Source organism: Triticum dicoccoides, chromosome 5A, assembly GCF_002162155.2.
Source record: "Triticum dicoccoides isolate Atlit2015 ecotype Zavitan chromosome 5A, WEW_v2.0, whole genome shotgun sequence".
Classification (NCBI taxonomy): domain Eukaryota; kingdom Viridiplantae; phylum Streptophyta; class Magnoliopsida; order Poales; family Poaceae; genus Triticum; species Triticum dicoccoides.
Genome location: NC_041388.1, coordinates 711055362 through 711068211, shown reverse-complemented (window position 1 = coordinate 711068211; position 12850 = coordinate 711055362). Strand labels below are relative to the sequence as shown.

The following is a 12850-nucleotide window of genomic DNA, read 5'->3' as shown; positions in this document are numbered from 1 at the left end:
TTCGCCTTGTCCTGTCTATTGCTGTTTCTAGGGGCTGGAGTCTTAGACAGCTAGATGTACAGAACGTGTTCCTCCATGGTGTTCTGGAAGAGGAAGTGTACATGAAGCAACCTCCTGGGTTTGTAAGTAAGAATGCTCCATCTTATGTGTGCAAACTTGCGATAAAGCACTATATGGGTTAAAGCAAGCTCCAAGGGCATGGTATTCACGTCTCTGTCACAAGATGCAGGCACTTGGCTTTGTTCCTTCCAAGTCTGACACTTCACTGTTTATTTACAACAAGTCCAACACATGCATATTTGTCCTCATCTATGTTGATGATATTATTGTGACAAGCTCATCTAATGAAGCAATCACGGGGCTCTTGAAGGACTTGAGTGCAGATTTTGCCTTGAAGGATCTTGGAGACTTGCACTTCTTCCTTGGGATTGAGGTAAAGAGAAACAATGATGGACTCCATCTTTCTCAAGAGAAGTATGCAACTGATCTGGTAAAAAAGGCTGGTTTGAAAGACTGTAAGTCATCTCCTACTCCACTATCCAGTTCAGAAAAACTATCTCTCACAGAAGGGACACTCTTGAATCAAGAGGACAGCACAAGATACAGAAGTTTGGTGGGAGCATTACAATATCTCACTCTTACTAGACTTGACATTTCCTTTGCAGTTAACAAAGTTTGTCAGTTTCTTCATGCACCCACTACTGTTCACCTAACTGCTGCAAAACGCATAGTTAGATATGTCAAACATACTTTGAGCATTGGTCTAAACTTCAGCAAGTCACCTTCAACACTTGTCAGTGCATTCTCTGATTCAGATTGGGCAAGATGCTTGGATGACAGGAGGTCAACTGGTGGGTTTGTTGTATTCTTTGGACCTAACTTAATACCATGGTGTGCACGAAAACAAGCTACTGTCTCCAGATCAAGTACAGAGGCAGAATACAAAGCATTAGCAAATGCTACAGCAGAGATTATATGGGTTCAGTCTATGTTGAAAGAAGTTGGTGTGATAAACACACGAGCTCCATGTCTATGGTGTGCACTCCAGAGATCAAGTTGCAGATGGATTCACAAAGGCATTGCCTGTACGGAGTTTTGAAGAATTCAAACGTAATCTCAACTTGACCAAGCTGTGATTAAGGGAGGGTGTTAAACACATGATTGTGTCTCGTATGTGTCACGTACAGGAGGTTGAGTACTTCTCAAGGATAGCTAGGTGCATGAGATATTCTGTTGTAACTACTAGCTAGCTTATCCTCTTATCTCTCTTATCTTTCTTTTCATCAAGTTGTATCTCAACCAACTCTTCTACGCGTATCTCAAGCTCGCACCCTGCCTATTTAACATGCAGCACGTCGCCCTAGATCGGGTAAGATGTTTCCGCCAACGCACACACTCCAGGTCCAGAGGACAATGGCGAGTTCCGAACCGTCAGCATATATACTTTTTTTTTTTGCGGGGGCGTCAGCATATATACTACTCACTCATTTGGGCAATTTGCTTATTCAACTTTGACGAATGCGCAAAACCATGGATGTGCAATTTCTCAGAAACTGCCGATTCCATGCACAACATTTCTTGCTGCGTCTGCGGGCATAAAACAGTCCTCAATGTGGAGCATCACTTCATACTGTGTGTGATGGAGAACTAGCGTAGTTATGCTTTCTCGTCGCTTTGCTTGTAATGGCTCATCTCATCTGTAAGGAACATAATGGCAGGGTGTTCACTCTTAATTAAGGCGTCGAGCTTCTTCGACATCTGCGATTGATTATGAAAATGAGCCGAAGACCTGTGTAATAATGCTGCGATCAAATGAAAAGAACATTAACAGTTCCAACAGATAGAACCAAATACAAAAACCTACATGTTAGCTGCAATAAATCAAAAGGCTCCATGGTGATAACAGTTGGTATTGTGCAGTGTATAATGCATCTAGTTCAGATCAGAACTAGGAATGCTTACACTATTCATAACATAAGAACAAATGGCAAATATAAACATCTGATTTATCTTTGAGTCATGTTGTCAGTCCAAAGATGTAAAACAATTACTTGAGAAAAACATCTAGCACAAAGTTTAAATGTATCGTGGTAAAGTCATACTCCCTCGTCCCAATTTACGTGGCGCACGCATTTCAAATTCCAAGTTTGACCATCAATTTAACCAACTGGATATTACTTATCAGACACAAAATGTTAATCATCAAATTTGTATCCAAAAAGGTTTTTCAATGGTATGCTTATGATGACACATATATTATTGATGAAATTAGTGGTCACAGTTAAATCACGAAATGTGAGTACGCCGTGTAAATGGGGATGGTGGGAGTATTACTCGAGAATCCTACAGAATTAGTACCTTTTCTTCTTTCAGATACGAATTGAACATGGACAAGTTTGAAATTGATACTCCCCATCTAACCGGTCCTAAGATCTGGCAAAACCTATGAGATCAGCCCTGTATATGATGCATCACCGCTCCAAATTAATCCATGGATGGTAAATATACAAACAAAAATACTGGCTAACAAATCAATCAAGATCACCCACAATGCAACTGGTGGACTATGCAAGAGAATGGGACCACAATTTCCATGTACAAGGTTGTCGAAAACAGAGCAAGAAACCCTATAATATCTTATAAGTAACATGGACACTTAGATCACCTCGATTTCCAGAGAGAAAAGTCCACATTTCAACCCCGAAATAACCACTCGGTTCAATTTACAACCCTCATCTTTGAAACCGGTCGAATTGCACCCTCAACTTACAACATAGTTCAAAAGACAACCCTTGACTCGGTTTTGGGAAGATCAACCGGTTTAGAACGAGTCAAAGCTGACAGGGCAGCCAACTCAGCAAGCCACGCAGGCACACATCCTAACATATTCCCCTCTCTCTCTCTGTTCGTTCAGCCCGAGCGGCGACCCAGTCCCCGCAGCCGCTGCCTGGGTCACCTGTAACACCAAGGCCTGCTGCTGCTGGCGACCGGCGGCGTTGCCACACCGTCGCCAGGTTCCCTTTTTTCTTCCCTCTATTCTCCTTACCCACAGCCGCGACAAGCTACTGCTGCTGCTGCTGCTGCTTCTGCTGTGGCCGGCGACCTGCTGCTGCTGTATCTGCACCCACTGCATACGTGAACAATGGTTGCAGGTGTGATCTTCAGAGACACCGTGGAGAATGCTAGTGAAGAGACAGACAATGGATCATGAACCTGCACGGTGTGCCAAAGAAAAGCTCGGTGCATGAATCAAATCTGAACAATCACCAATCAGAAGGAAGGCAGAAAATTCAGACTTCAAGAAGGCCCAGGCAGAATGTCTGATGAGCCAAACTGAATGTGCTTCTTTCCGAATAATGTTCAGTCAGAACAAAGGCTCTGATTCCTGAACCAAAACTGAACAATGTTCAGTCAGAAGGAGACTTTTTGCAGAATATTCAAACTTTAAGAGGCCCGGGCAGAAGGTATGATGATAAGCCAAACTGAATGTTTTGTTTCCGAATAATTTGTTCTTCAGAATCTGAAGAATCTCTAACAGAAAGGAGAATGATACTGAACTTGGTGTTGGGTAGTAACTTAGCTCACATCAACATGCTACAGTACACAGACAAGGTCTGGCGACGAAGAGATCATCAAAACATTGTGGAAATTAAGTACCCTTCAGCTGGTTCTTCCTGCTGAATCTCATCTGGTTTTTCTTCCAGAAACCTAGTTTTGCCTCCCGCTTTTACTGCTCTACTCGCCAGTGGCGGCAGGGGTGGCAGCAGAAGTAGGTCGCCGGCTGCAGCAGAAGCAGCAGCAGCTCAGCTCGTCGCCGCCGCCGCCAGCAGCAGCAGCGGCGGCAGCTTGCTGCGCCTGCGGGTAAGACAAGATAGGGAAGAGAAGAAGGGAACCTAGCGGCGGTGTGGCGGCGCCGCCGGTCTCCGATCGCCAGCAACGGCGGGTTTTGGAGTTCCAGGCGATCTAGGCGGCGGCTGCGGGGACTGGGTCAGGGCTCAGGGTGAACGGAGAGAGAGAGAGAGAGAGAGAGAGAGAGAGAGAGAGAGAGGAATAGGTTAGGATGTGTGCCTGCATGGTCTGCTGAGTTGGCTGTCCAGTCAGGTTTGACTAGGTCAAAACCGGTTGACCTGCCCAAAACTAGGTTCAGGGTTGTCTTTTGAACTACTCCCTCCGTCCCATAATATAAGAGCGTTTTTGACACGTGTCAAAAACGCTCTTATATCATGGGACGGAGAGAGTATGTGGTAAGCTGAGGGTGCAATTCGACCGGTTTCAAATATGAGGGTTGTAAATCAAACCGACTGGTTAGTTCAGGGTTGAAATATGGACTTTTCTCATTCTCCAAAAATGATGGCACTACAAAAAATGTAAGAAGAAAAATAGCCAAGATAATTGACTAGATCTTGAGAGGATCGGTACCACCAAATGCTGGATCTGTGATGCATCGAGCAAATAAGTAGTAGTATGTGAGAAAAGGAGTAAAAGGGAGACTCACTGTGCACTGTTCAAGCTGCAACTCACTGGTATTCCTCCTGCGCTTTTGACTCTTCTTTGGACTAGTCTCCTGTTACAAAACAAACTCTACACAATTAGCACTCCCAGAAGTAGAGGTTCCTATATAGATAAACATAATTCCTCACTTCACAATCAGTTTGTGTCTCCAATGGCACATGTTTCATGCAGGTAGCCTATCAAGAATCTAGATGTTTATGCCTTTAGGAACAACAACAACAACAACAACAAAGCCTTTAGTCCCAAACAACTTGGGGTAGGCTAGAGGTGAAACCCATAAGATCTCGCAACCAACTCATGGCTCTGGCACATGGATAGCAAGCTTCCACGCACCCCTGTCCATAGCTAGCTCTTTGGTGATACTCCAATCCTTCAGGTCTCTCTTAACGGACTCCTCTCATGTCAAATTCAGTTTATGCCTTTAGGAACAAAAAGTAAAAATAAAGCGGCACACAATGAAACATGACTAGACTATTGTGTATGCATATCAGTGAAACAGCCAATGATCACATGTCAAGAGGCAATCAACTAAACTGCAAGCAGTGATTAGTGAATTTGGTTAAACATCACAATTTATTAATGTTACCGTCGACCGATCAGGTTCACCTATAAACACGACATCGTCCATCGACTACATATGTGTCTGTAGAAAGAGAGGGTCTGCTGTGGATATGCCGCGCCATAAGCAGGTCACTCCGTCACTGGACAAATAACACGGAAGGAAAACAAGGTCATTTCAGAATCTCAGGTTGCCCATTTTTGTATTTCTGGATTCCATAATTTTTCCTCTTAGTTAAGAGTGCATTTCTAGCAATGTACCCTCAATAGTGAATCTGTACCTTGTTTTCTGCATCAACTGCTTCTGCTCTCAATCTGTCAATCTCGTCATCCTTCTCTCTGTCTACCACTTGCAGCTCATCTATGCTCTGCTGAAGGGTTTGTGCTGCTTCAGTAGCTTTTGCTGCCTCCACTTCTTTTAACTTGTTTATCTCTGCTCGAAAATCTCTTGCGATGTCCTCGTGAGCAGAATCGTTTTGAGTAAGCTCTACATGACTTACAGTTTCTTTCAGTTGCATCTACAGTGTTGAGAACAGCCATGAACGCAAAACAATGATTACATGCACAAGCTAGATTGAATACTTTTGATCTACAGAACTAATGTTTCTGTAAATACCTCTGGTCTTGCATCGGAAAGAGCTACACATGTACTGGAATCCTCCAGGTCGCTCTGTTAGAGTTCTACATTGAACACATAAGGTAATGATATCTGCAGCAACATAACTTGATAGAAATTCAGTGTTTCCTTCTACAAGTTAAAATCTCACAGAGATGCACAATAAAATCCTCGATTAGCAGGGCATAAGCCTACACAAACTCCTCTCTCAGAGATCGAGCCAGAACAAGGCAAAAATAGTGACCAGTTTTTCCACCACAAGCAACACGCGTCATTGAAAATAACTAATTAAGTCAAGAGGAAGGCATCAAAGCGAGCTTGGGATTAGCACCAGGACGCATCTCCGTGTAGGCTGCCTTCCATCTCACAAGGCGAACACACAGATAAATCATACTGAGATGGAAGCATTTGAAACAAAATCAAACATAGTGCTTCCGTACATTGTGTTCTTGCTGTCAGCTACAGCAATGGGTAGAGTTTCAGTTTCAGAGTTGCACTTTGGTGTCTCCTGATTTCAGCTAATTAATCATCATCATTCGGTGAGCCTACATTGAGCTTCTGATTTGTAAGGCACCAGGTAAGTTAAGTAGGTAAATAAGATGAGACATCCCAGTTTTCAGAGCTACTACCTCCGTCCCATAATATAAGAGCGTTTTTGACACTAGTGTAGTGTCAAAAACGCTCTTATATTATGGGACGGAGGGAGTAATTCACTGAACCGAAGGTATGACTGAATGATCAAATTAGGGCAATTATTTTCAGAGTCCCAGGAAAGTAACCACGACAGGCTTTAGGGTATCAATTTACTGAACTGAAATTGAACAGAAAGGAAGCCAGTTTTCAGAGCAAATTGATTACTTTTGTCAATATCTCTTATCCCTACCAAATCCATTCAAGGCAGAATGTATCGAGTCCGAAACATTTATGCATGGATGCAAGCACAGAAGCCTTACTTACATCCTTGTACGACGTGCTCTCCTTGAATAATTTGATGCATGAGACAAGCAAAAGTTGTAGTGATCCAATTTTCCTCTGCATCTATATTGTTTAGGGATTCTGAAAAAAGAACAGAAACAAAATGTAGGCAAAACAGAGCAGCACAATGCTCATCAACAGTTAATGTCTGGACATCAAGGGAATACATATATATCCTTCTCTCCTTACTACCAAACTCAATAATTGTTAGGCTAATGACACAATAAGCGCCACACTGAAATTATCAAGTACTTACACAAGCATATATTATTTCCTTCAGAGAAACCCCACGTGCATACCTACGTACACCGGTCTGTTATTACGAGCCCAGAAACTACAACATTTCACTCATTTTACACCCTGCATACTGTTGTACTAAAATATATCCCCTTCAGGTGCAATCGCTACCGAGTCTGACTGAGCTCTCACTAATGGTACCACCAAAAGCAAAGGACCAATTTACATCTATCTCACCAACCACCAGGAGGACGGATCTGCAGAACAACGATGCACGAACGACGGATCACTTCCGCCAAGGGGGCGCCGTCCTCGCCAGAGAGCTGCTGCTCCTCCGGGAGAATGCACAACTCAGAGTAGATCCACGCTTTGATGTTGTCAACGGCCTGTCTGCGCTTCATCGCACGTTCAATGACTTTCTTCCCGGTCACCGTCCTGACAGAGATGCGCATCTGACCGCTCCGACGCGTGATGCCGCGAAACGCAACATGAAAGGTAGATTCATTTTGCACGTCGTAGTCAGACAAGGTGCGGCCATCCTCCAGCTGCTTCCCGGCAAAGAAGAGACGCTGTCTGCCTGGGGGGATGCCGGTTTCATCGAAAAACTTTGCCTTGACACTGTACAGGCTATCTTCTCCCTCAACACCGATAGTCATGATCTTGCCACTCCGTGCCCTGATAAAGATATGCATCCCTTGGGGAACAAGGTCAAGGGTGAGGGTGGACTCCTCCTCGATGTTGTAGTCCTCCAGGCTGCAGCTGTCCACCAGCAGCTCACTGCCAAACATGAGTGTCTGCTGGACTGCAGGGATGCCGTCCTTGTCTTGTATCTTTTCCTTGACATCGTAGATCGTATTTGATCTCATGACCTCAAGAGTGATTGTCTTTAAACAGTGGGTCTTTCTGTTTTTGCGAAAAATTGAACAGTTGATCTTGACAAAGATCTGCATCTGTTGAACAAGCACACAAAACATTAGCATCTTATTAGACAAAGACTTTCATTGAAGACACCAAATGGTAAACGAAAAGAACAGTAGCAGTTCTAACAGATAATAGAACTAAAAACAGAAATCTGCACATCAACCACAACAAACCATCAGGTTCCACGGTGATAACTGTTGATGTTGCAAATTTAATGATAAATATAATCATCAGGACTGTTTGGGCTATGTTGTCAGTCCTTCACGTACAACCATGTTCTAGGAAAATCAAGTATCTTACACAAAGTCGACAGATATTGTGATATAAATACATAATACTCAAGAATCCTACAATTCGCAAATTAGATGATTCACTGACCAGAAACAAGTGTGGGACAATGTTAACTGATGAATTGAACAGAAGCAGGAAGACCTTCAAGTTGCTATAGTCGTATAAGGCTGATCACGACAACAGTTCTCATGTGCAACTTGCAAGGTTAATTCATTAGGGAGTCTGTCAGCAATTTTGGATCCACTCAGATGACTAAAGGTGAAAGAAACAGCTACAGTATCTTATAAGGAATATGAACACTTAAGTCCACTCAATTTCTAGAAAATACAACACAGCAAAATTGTTTACAGCAAATGGACCGACAAAATCGTCTAGATCTCGAGGAGATAAGCAACACAAATGCTAAATCTGGGATGCATCGGGCAAAGGTGGAGCAGGGCAAGGGCGTGAGAAAAGACGAGTGAAAGGGAGACTCACCGTGCACCGTTGAAGATGCATCTCATTGGTAAGCTTCAGGCGCTTTTCTTTACTAGTCTCCCCATTGGTAAGCTTCGTGCGCTTTTTTTGACTAGTCTCCCCATTGGTAAGCTTCCTGCGCTTTTGACTAGTCTCCTGTTAGAAAACAGACTCCAGTCTGTTAGCACACCCCCAGAAACTGATTATCCTATACGGACATCAGATATCATGGAAATCAAACTTGAGAATTCCTAATTGGGAAGCTTTCCAGTAAGCATTGATACAAAACAACCATGGACACCTTCAGTTGAGAGTTGTCGGCATCAGGAAGAGCTTCACGGGCTTCGGAATCCGCCAAGTCACGCTCTTGAAGTTCTGCAATGAACACAAAGTCGTCAGTAGTAGCAGCAGGATTTCACTGAAATTGGGCGCTTCGTCGTAGAAGTTAAAATGACGACCAAATTGATATTGAGCAGGCAGGTCATAAACCTACATAGACAAGTCCCTGACCCAAAGGGATCGAGCCAAAACGGGGAAATGATGCCAATTTCTTCACCCAAATCATCCATCCAAAAGAATGAAGAGGGGATCCAATTCTTACCGGCGAGCTTGGGATTGGCACCGGGAGGAAGCTCGGAGTAGGCCGCCTTCCACCTCTCCCTGCTCGCCTCCGCCTTCAACCGCAGTCCGCAGACCATAATTAAGCCAGCAGCATCAGGCGCGATTAATTTAGATTTATGAAAACACCAAATGGATAAATGGAAACCCTAGCTAGAGGCAGCGCGCGAACCACCTGGAGGAGGCGGGCATGGAGGCTCTTCTCGCGGGCGTCCGACAGCTTGACGGCCTCCTCCAGGCGCGCGCGGTCGGCGGCGAGCTCCTCCACCCGCGGCAGCAGCCCCTGGAGCCGGTCGTAGACGCGCCGCCACTCCGCCGAGGGGAACTACAGCGGCGCCGCCTCCGGACCGCCGTCGGTCATGGCCCCCTCGCTTCCGTGCGCTAGCACCTAGCTGTTGCCCCGGAGCGGAGAGCAGATCAGATCAATGCAGGTGGGCGAGGCCGGGATCGACGGAGAGCTCGCGGGACGGGGAATCAGATGGTGCGGCGCGGGTGAGGAGCGGATTCGGGCTTCTCGGAAAGAAAGCAATTGCAAGGAAGCTCCTCATCCATCCATGGCGGCGGCAGGAGGAAGGGAAGGGGGAGGGTGGAGAAGACAGAGATCATTCAGTCCTCTTTCACTCCTTGACCGTGTCTCTCTGCCTTTCTCCCCCTCTTTTTTTTTTACCTCTTGCAACCTTAAAATGACCGATTTGCCCTTGATTTACTGTAACACGTTGCCTCCCCCTCTCCCCGGGCGAGTGCGAGCAATGTCATATGGGCAGCGACTCGAATCCTCCCGGCGAGGCCATTGGTCCCCTCTCTCTTCGCTTGCACTTCCGCGGTGAGGGCATACTTGATCGCCCTCTGCTTTGGCATTGTAGGCTTGTAGTTAGTTAGGGTTTGAGCCGACGTGTTATTAAGCAGTGTTTTACGTGGCAGCGACGACGGCGTGAAGAAATAGGTCTTCCCTTTGGGCGGTAAATGTAGAGCTATCGACGTCATAGTTTGTGAAGATTGCTCGGTCAACGGTTGTTTTCTTTCTTTTCCATCTGGCAACCATAAAATGACCGATTTGCCCTTGATTTACTGGCTCTTTCTTCTCTCTCTCCTCCGGCGAGCAATGCCATATGGGCAGGCGGCAACTGCGGTCCTCCCGGCGAGGCCGTTGGTCGCCTCTTCCTTCGCGACGGCGAGAGGATACTGGCACTCTGCTTCGACATTGTAGGCAACGTTTCATTATGTAGTGTTTACGTGGCAGCGACGACGCCATGAAGAAACAAGTCTCTCCTTGGACAGTAAATGTAGGGTTATCGACGTCGAGATGGATTTTTTGTGAATATTGCTTCAGAAGAAGCATGGCCAGCGGTTGTTGTCTTTTCAACGACGGCGTTGGCGGGTGGGAGATGTTAGTTGTGTGGTTGATCTCGGCAAGCGTTTAGTGGAAAGGCGGATCCAACGCCTTTCTTCGGCAAGGTGAACCGGTGTGTCAAGTCTATAGAGTTGAGAGGCGCATGGACACATCTCCATTCGATGTGGCACAGAAACAAAGGCTCCCATATTCACGCCGATCATCTTTGTCGACTCACAAAGTGGGCAATGGTGCATCCTGACTCCATTGGATCTCCAACGAACGCCTCAGCCATACCGGGATTATGCATGTTTACCTCTTAAGGACGATCCTTTTTCTTGGCACCGCTAAATGCAAGCATATTTGTGTGTGCTTAAGGGCTGCATTTTGATATGTGAGAATAATGGTCATCTTACTTAGTTCACTTCATATGATGTGCCATTACCGATTCTATGTTACTGCTTTTTTATAACATTTTTTCTGAAATTAGTAGCACATTTAAACGAGCCCCCCCCCCCCGCGCGAAAAAAAGAAATATTGATTCGGGCTTATCGGAAAGAAAGCAATCGCAAGGAAGCTTCTCATCCATCCATGGCGGCGGGAGGAGGAAGGGGAAGAGTGGAGAAGAGAAGAGATCAGTCCTCTTTCACTCCTTTGCTTGTGTCTTTCCCCCGTTCTCCCCTCTTCTTTTCCCTCTTCCACCACAAAATGACCGATTTGCCCTTGATTTACTGTAACATGTGTTGGGGATCATAGCAGAAATTTAAAATTTTCTACGCATCACCAAGATCAATCTATAGAGTCATCTAGCAACGAGAGGGAGAGGAGTGCATCTACATACCCTTGTAGATCACGAGAGGAAGCGTTCAAGAGAACAGGGATGATGGAGTCGTACTCGTCGTGATCCAAATCACCGAAGATCCTAGCGCCGAACGGACGGCACCTCCGCGTTCAACACACGTACGGAGCGAGGACGTCTCCCGCGCCTTGATCCAGCAAGGAGGAGGGAGAGGTTGAGGAAGAGGGCTCCAACAGCAGCACGACGGCGTGGTGGTGGTGAAGCAGCAGTACTCCGGCAGGGCTTCGCCAAGCTCTTATGGAGGAGGAGAGGTGTTGGGGAGGGGAAGGGCTGCGCCTTGGATGTTGTGTGCAGCCCTCCCCTTGCCCCTCTATATATAGGGGAAGGAGGAAGGGGGCCGCCCCCTCTAGATGAGATCTAGAGGGAGGGCGGGGTTTGCCCCCCAAGCAAGAGGGGCACCCTCCTTAGGGTTTCCCCCCAAACCCTAGGCGCATGGGCCCATGGGGGGATGCGCCTAGCCCATGTAGGGCTGGTTCCCTTTCCTCTACGGCCCATTAGGCCCTCCGAGAGAGGTGGCCCCTCCCGGTGGACCCCCGGAACCCCTCCAGTGGCCCCGGTACAATACCGATATGCCCCCGAACCTTTCCGGTGACCGTATGACAACTTCCTACATATAAATCTTCACCTCCGGACCATTCTGGAACTCCTCGTGACGTCCGGGATCTCATCCGGGACTCCGAATAACATTCGGTAATCACATACAAGTCTTCCTAATAACCCTAGCGTCATCGAACCTTAAGTATGTAGACCCTACGGGTTCGGGAACCATGCAGACATGACCGAGACAACTCTCCGGCCAATAACCAACAGCGGGATCTGGATACCCATGTTGGCTCCCAAATGTTCCACGATGATCTCATCGGATGAACCACGATGTCGAGGATTCAAGCAATCCCGTATACAATTCCCTTTGTCAATCGGTACGTTACTTGCCCGAGATTCGATCGTCGGTATCCCAATACCTTGTTCAATCTCGTTACCGGCAAGTCACTTTACTCGTGCCGTAATGCATGATCCCGTGACCAACTACTTAGTCACACTGAGCTCATTATGATGATGCATTACCGAGTGGGCCCAAAGATACCTCTCCGTCATACGGAGTGACAAATCCCAGTCTCGATTCATGCCAACCCAACAGACACTTTCGGAGATACCTGTAGTGCACCTTTATAGTCACCCAGTTACGTTGTGACGTTTGGTACACCCAAAGCACTCCTACGGTATCCGGGAGTTGCACAATCTCATGGTCTAAGGAAATGATACTTGACATTCAGAAAAGCTCTAGCAGACGAACTACATGATCTTGTGCTATGCTTAGGATTGGGTCTTGTCCATCACATCATTCTCCTGATGATGTGATCCCGTTATCAATGACATCCAATGTCCATGCTCAGGAAACCGTAACCATCTATTGATCAACGAGCTAGTCAACTAGAGGCTCACTAGGGACATGTTGTGGTCTATGTATTCACACATG

General features: G+C 46.2%; 1 protein-coding gene across 1 annotated transcript; it reads right to left on the bottom strand.

The window, feature by feature from the left end:
- Positions 1–2609: 2609 nt before the first annotated feature.
- Positions 2610–9334, bottom strand: LOC119304385. Its single transcript, XM_037581565.1, has 9 exons — positions 9168–9334; positions 8868–8941; positions 8588–8722; positions 7140–7848; positions 6644–6742; positions 6081–6145; positions 5352–5588; positions 4496–4564; positions 2610–3213 (listed from the first exon to the last, which is right to left on the bottom strand). The coding sequence occupies exons 1-9, from the start codon at positions 9262–9264 to the stop codon at positions 3043–3045; spliced, it is 1656 nt and encodes a 551-aa protein (XP_037437462.1). The 5' UTR covers positions 9265–9334; the 3' UTR covers positions 2610–3042.
- Between the last annotated feature and the right edge of the window lie 3516 nt (positions 9335–12850).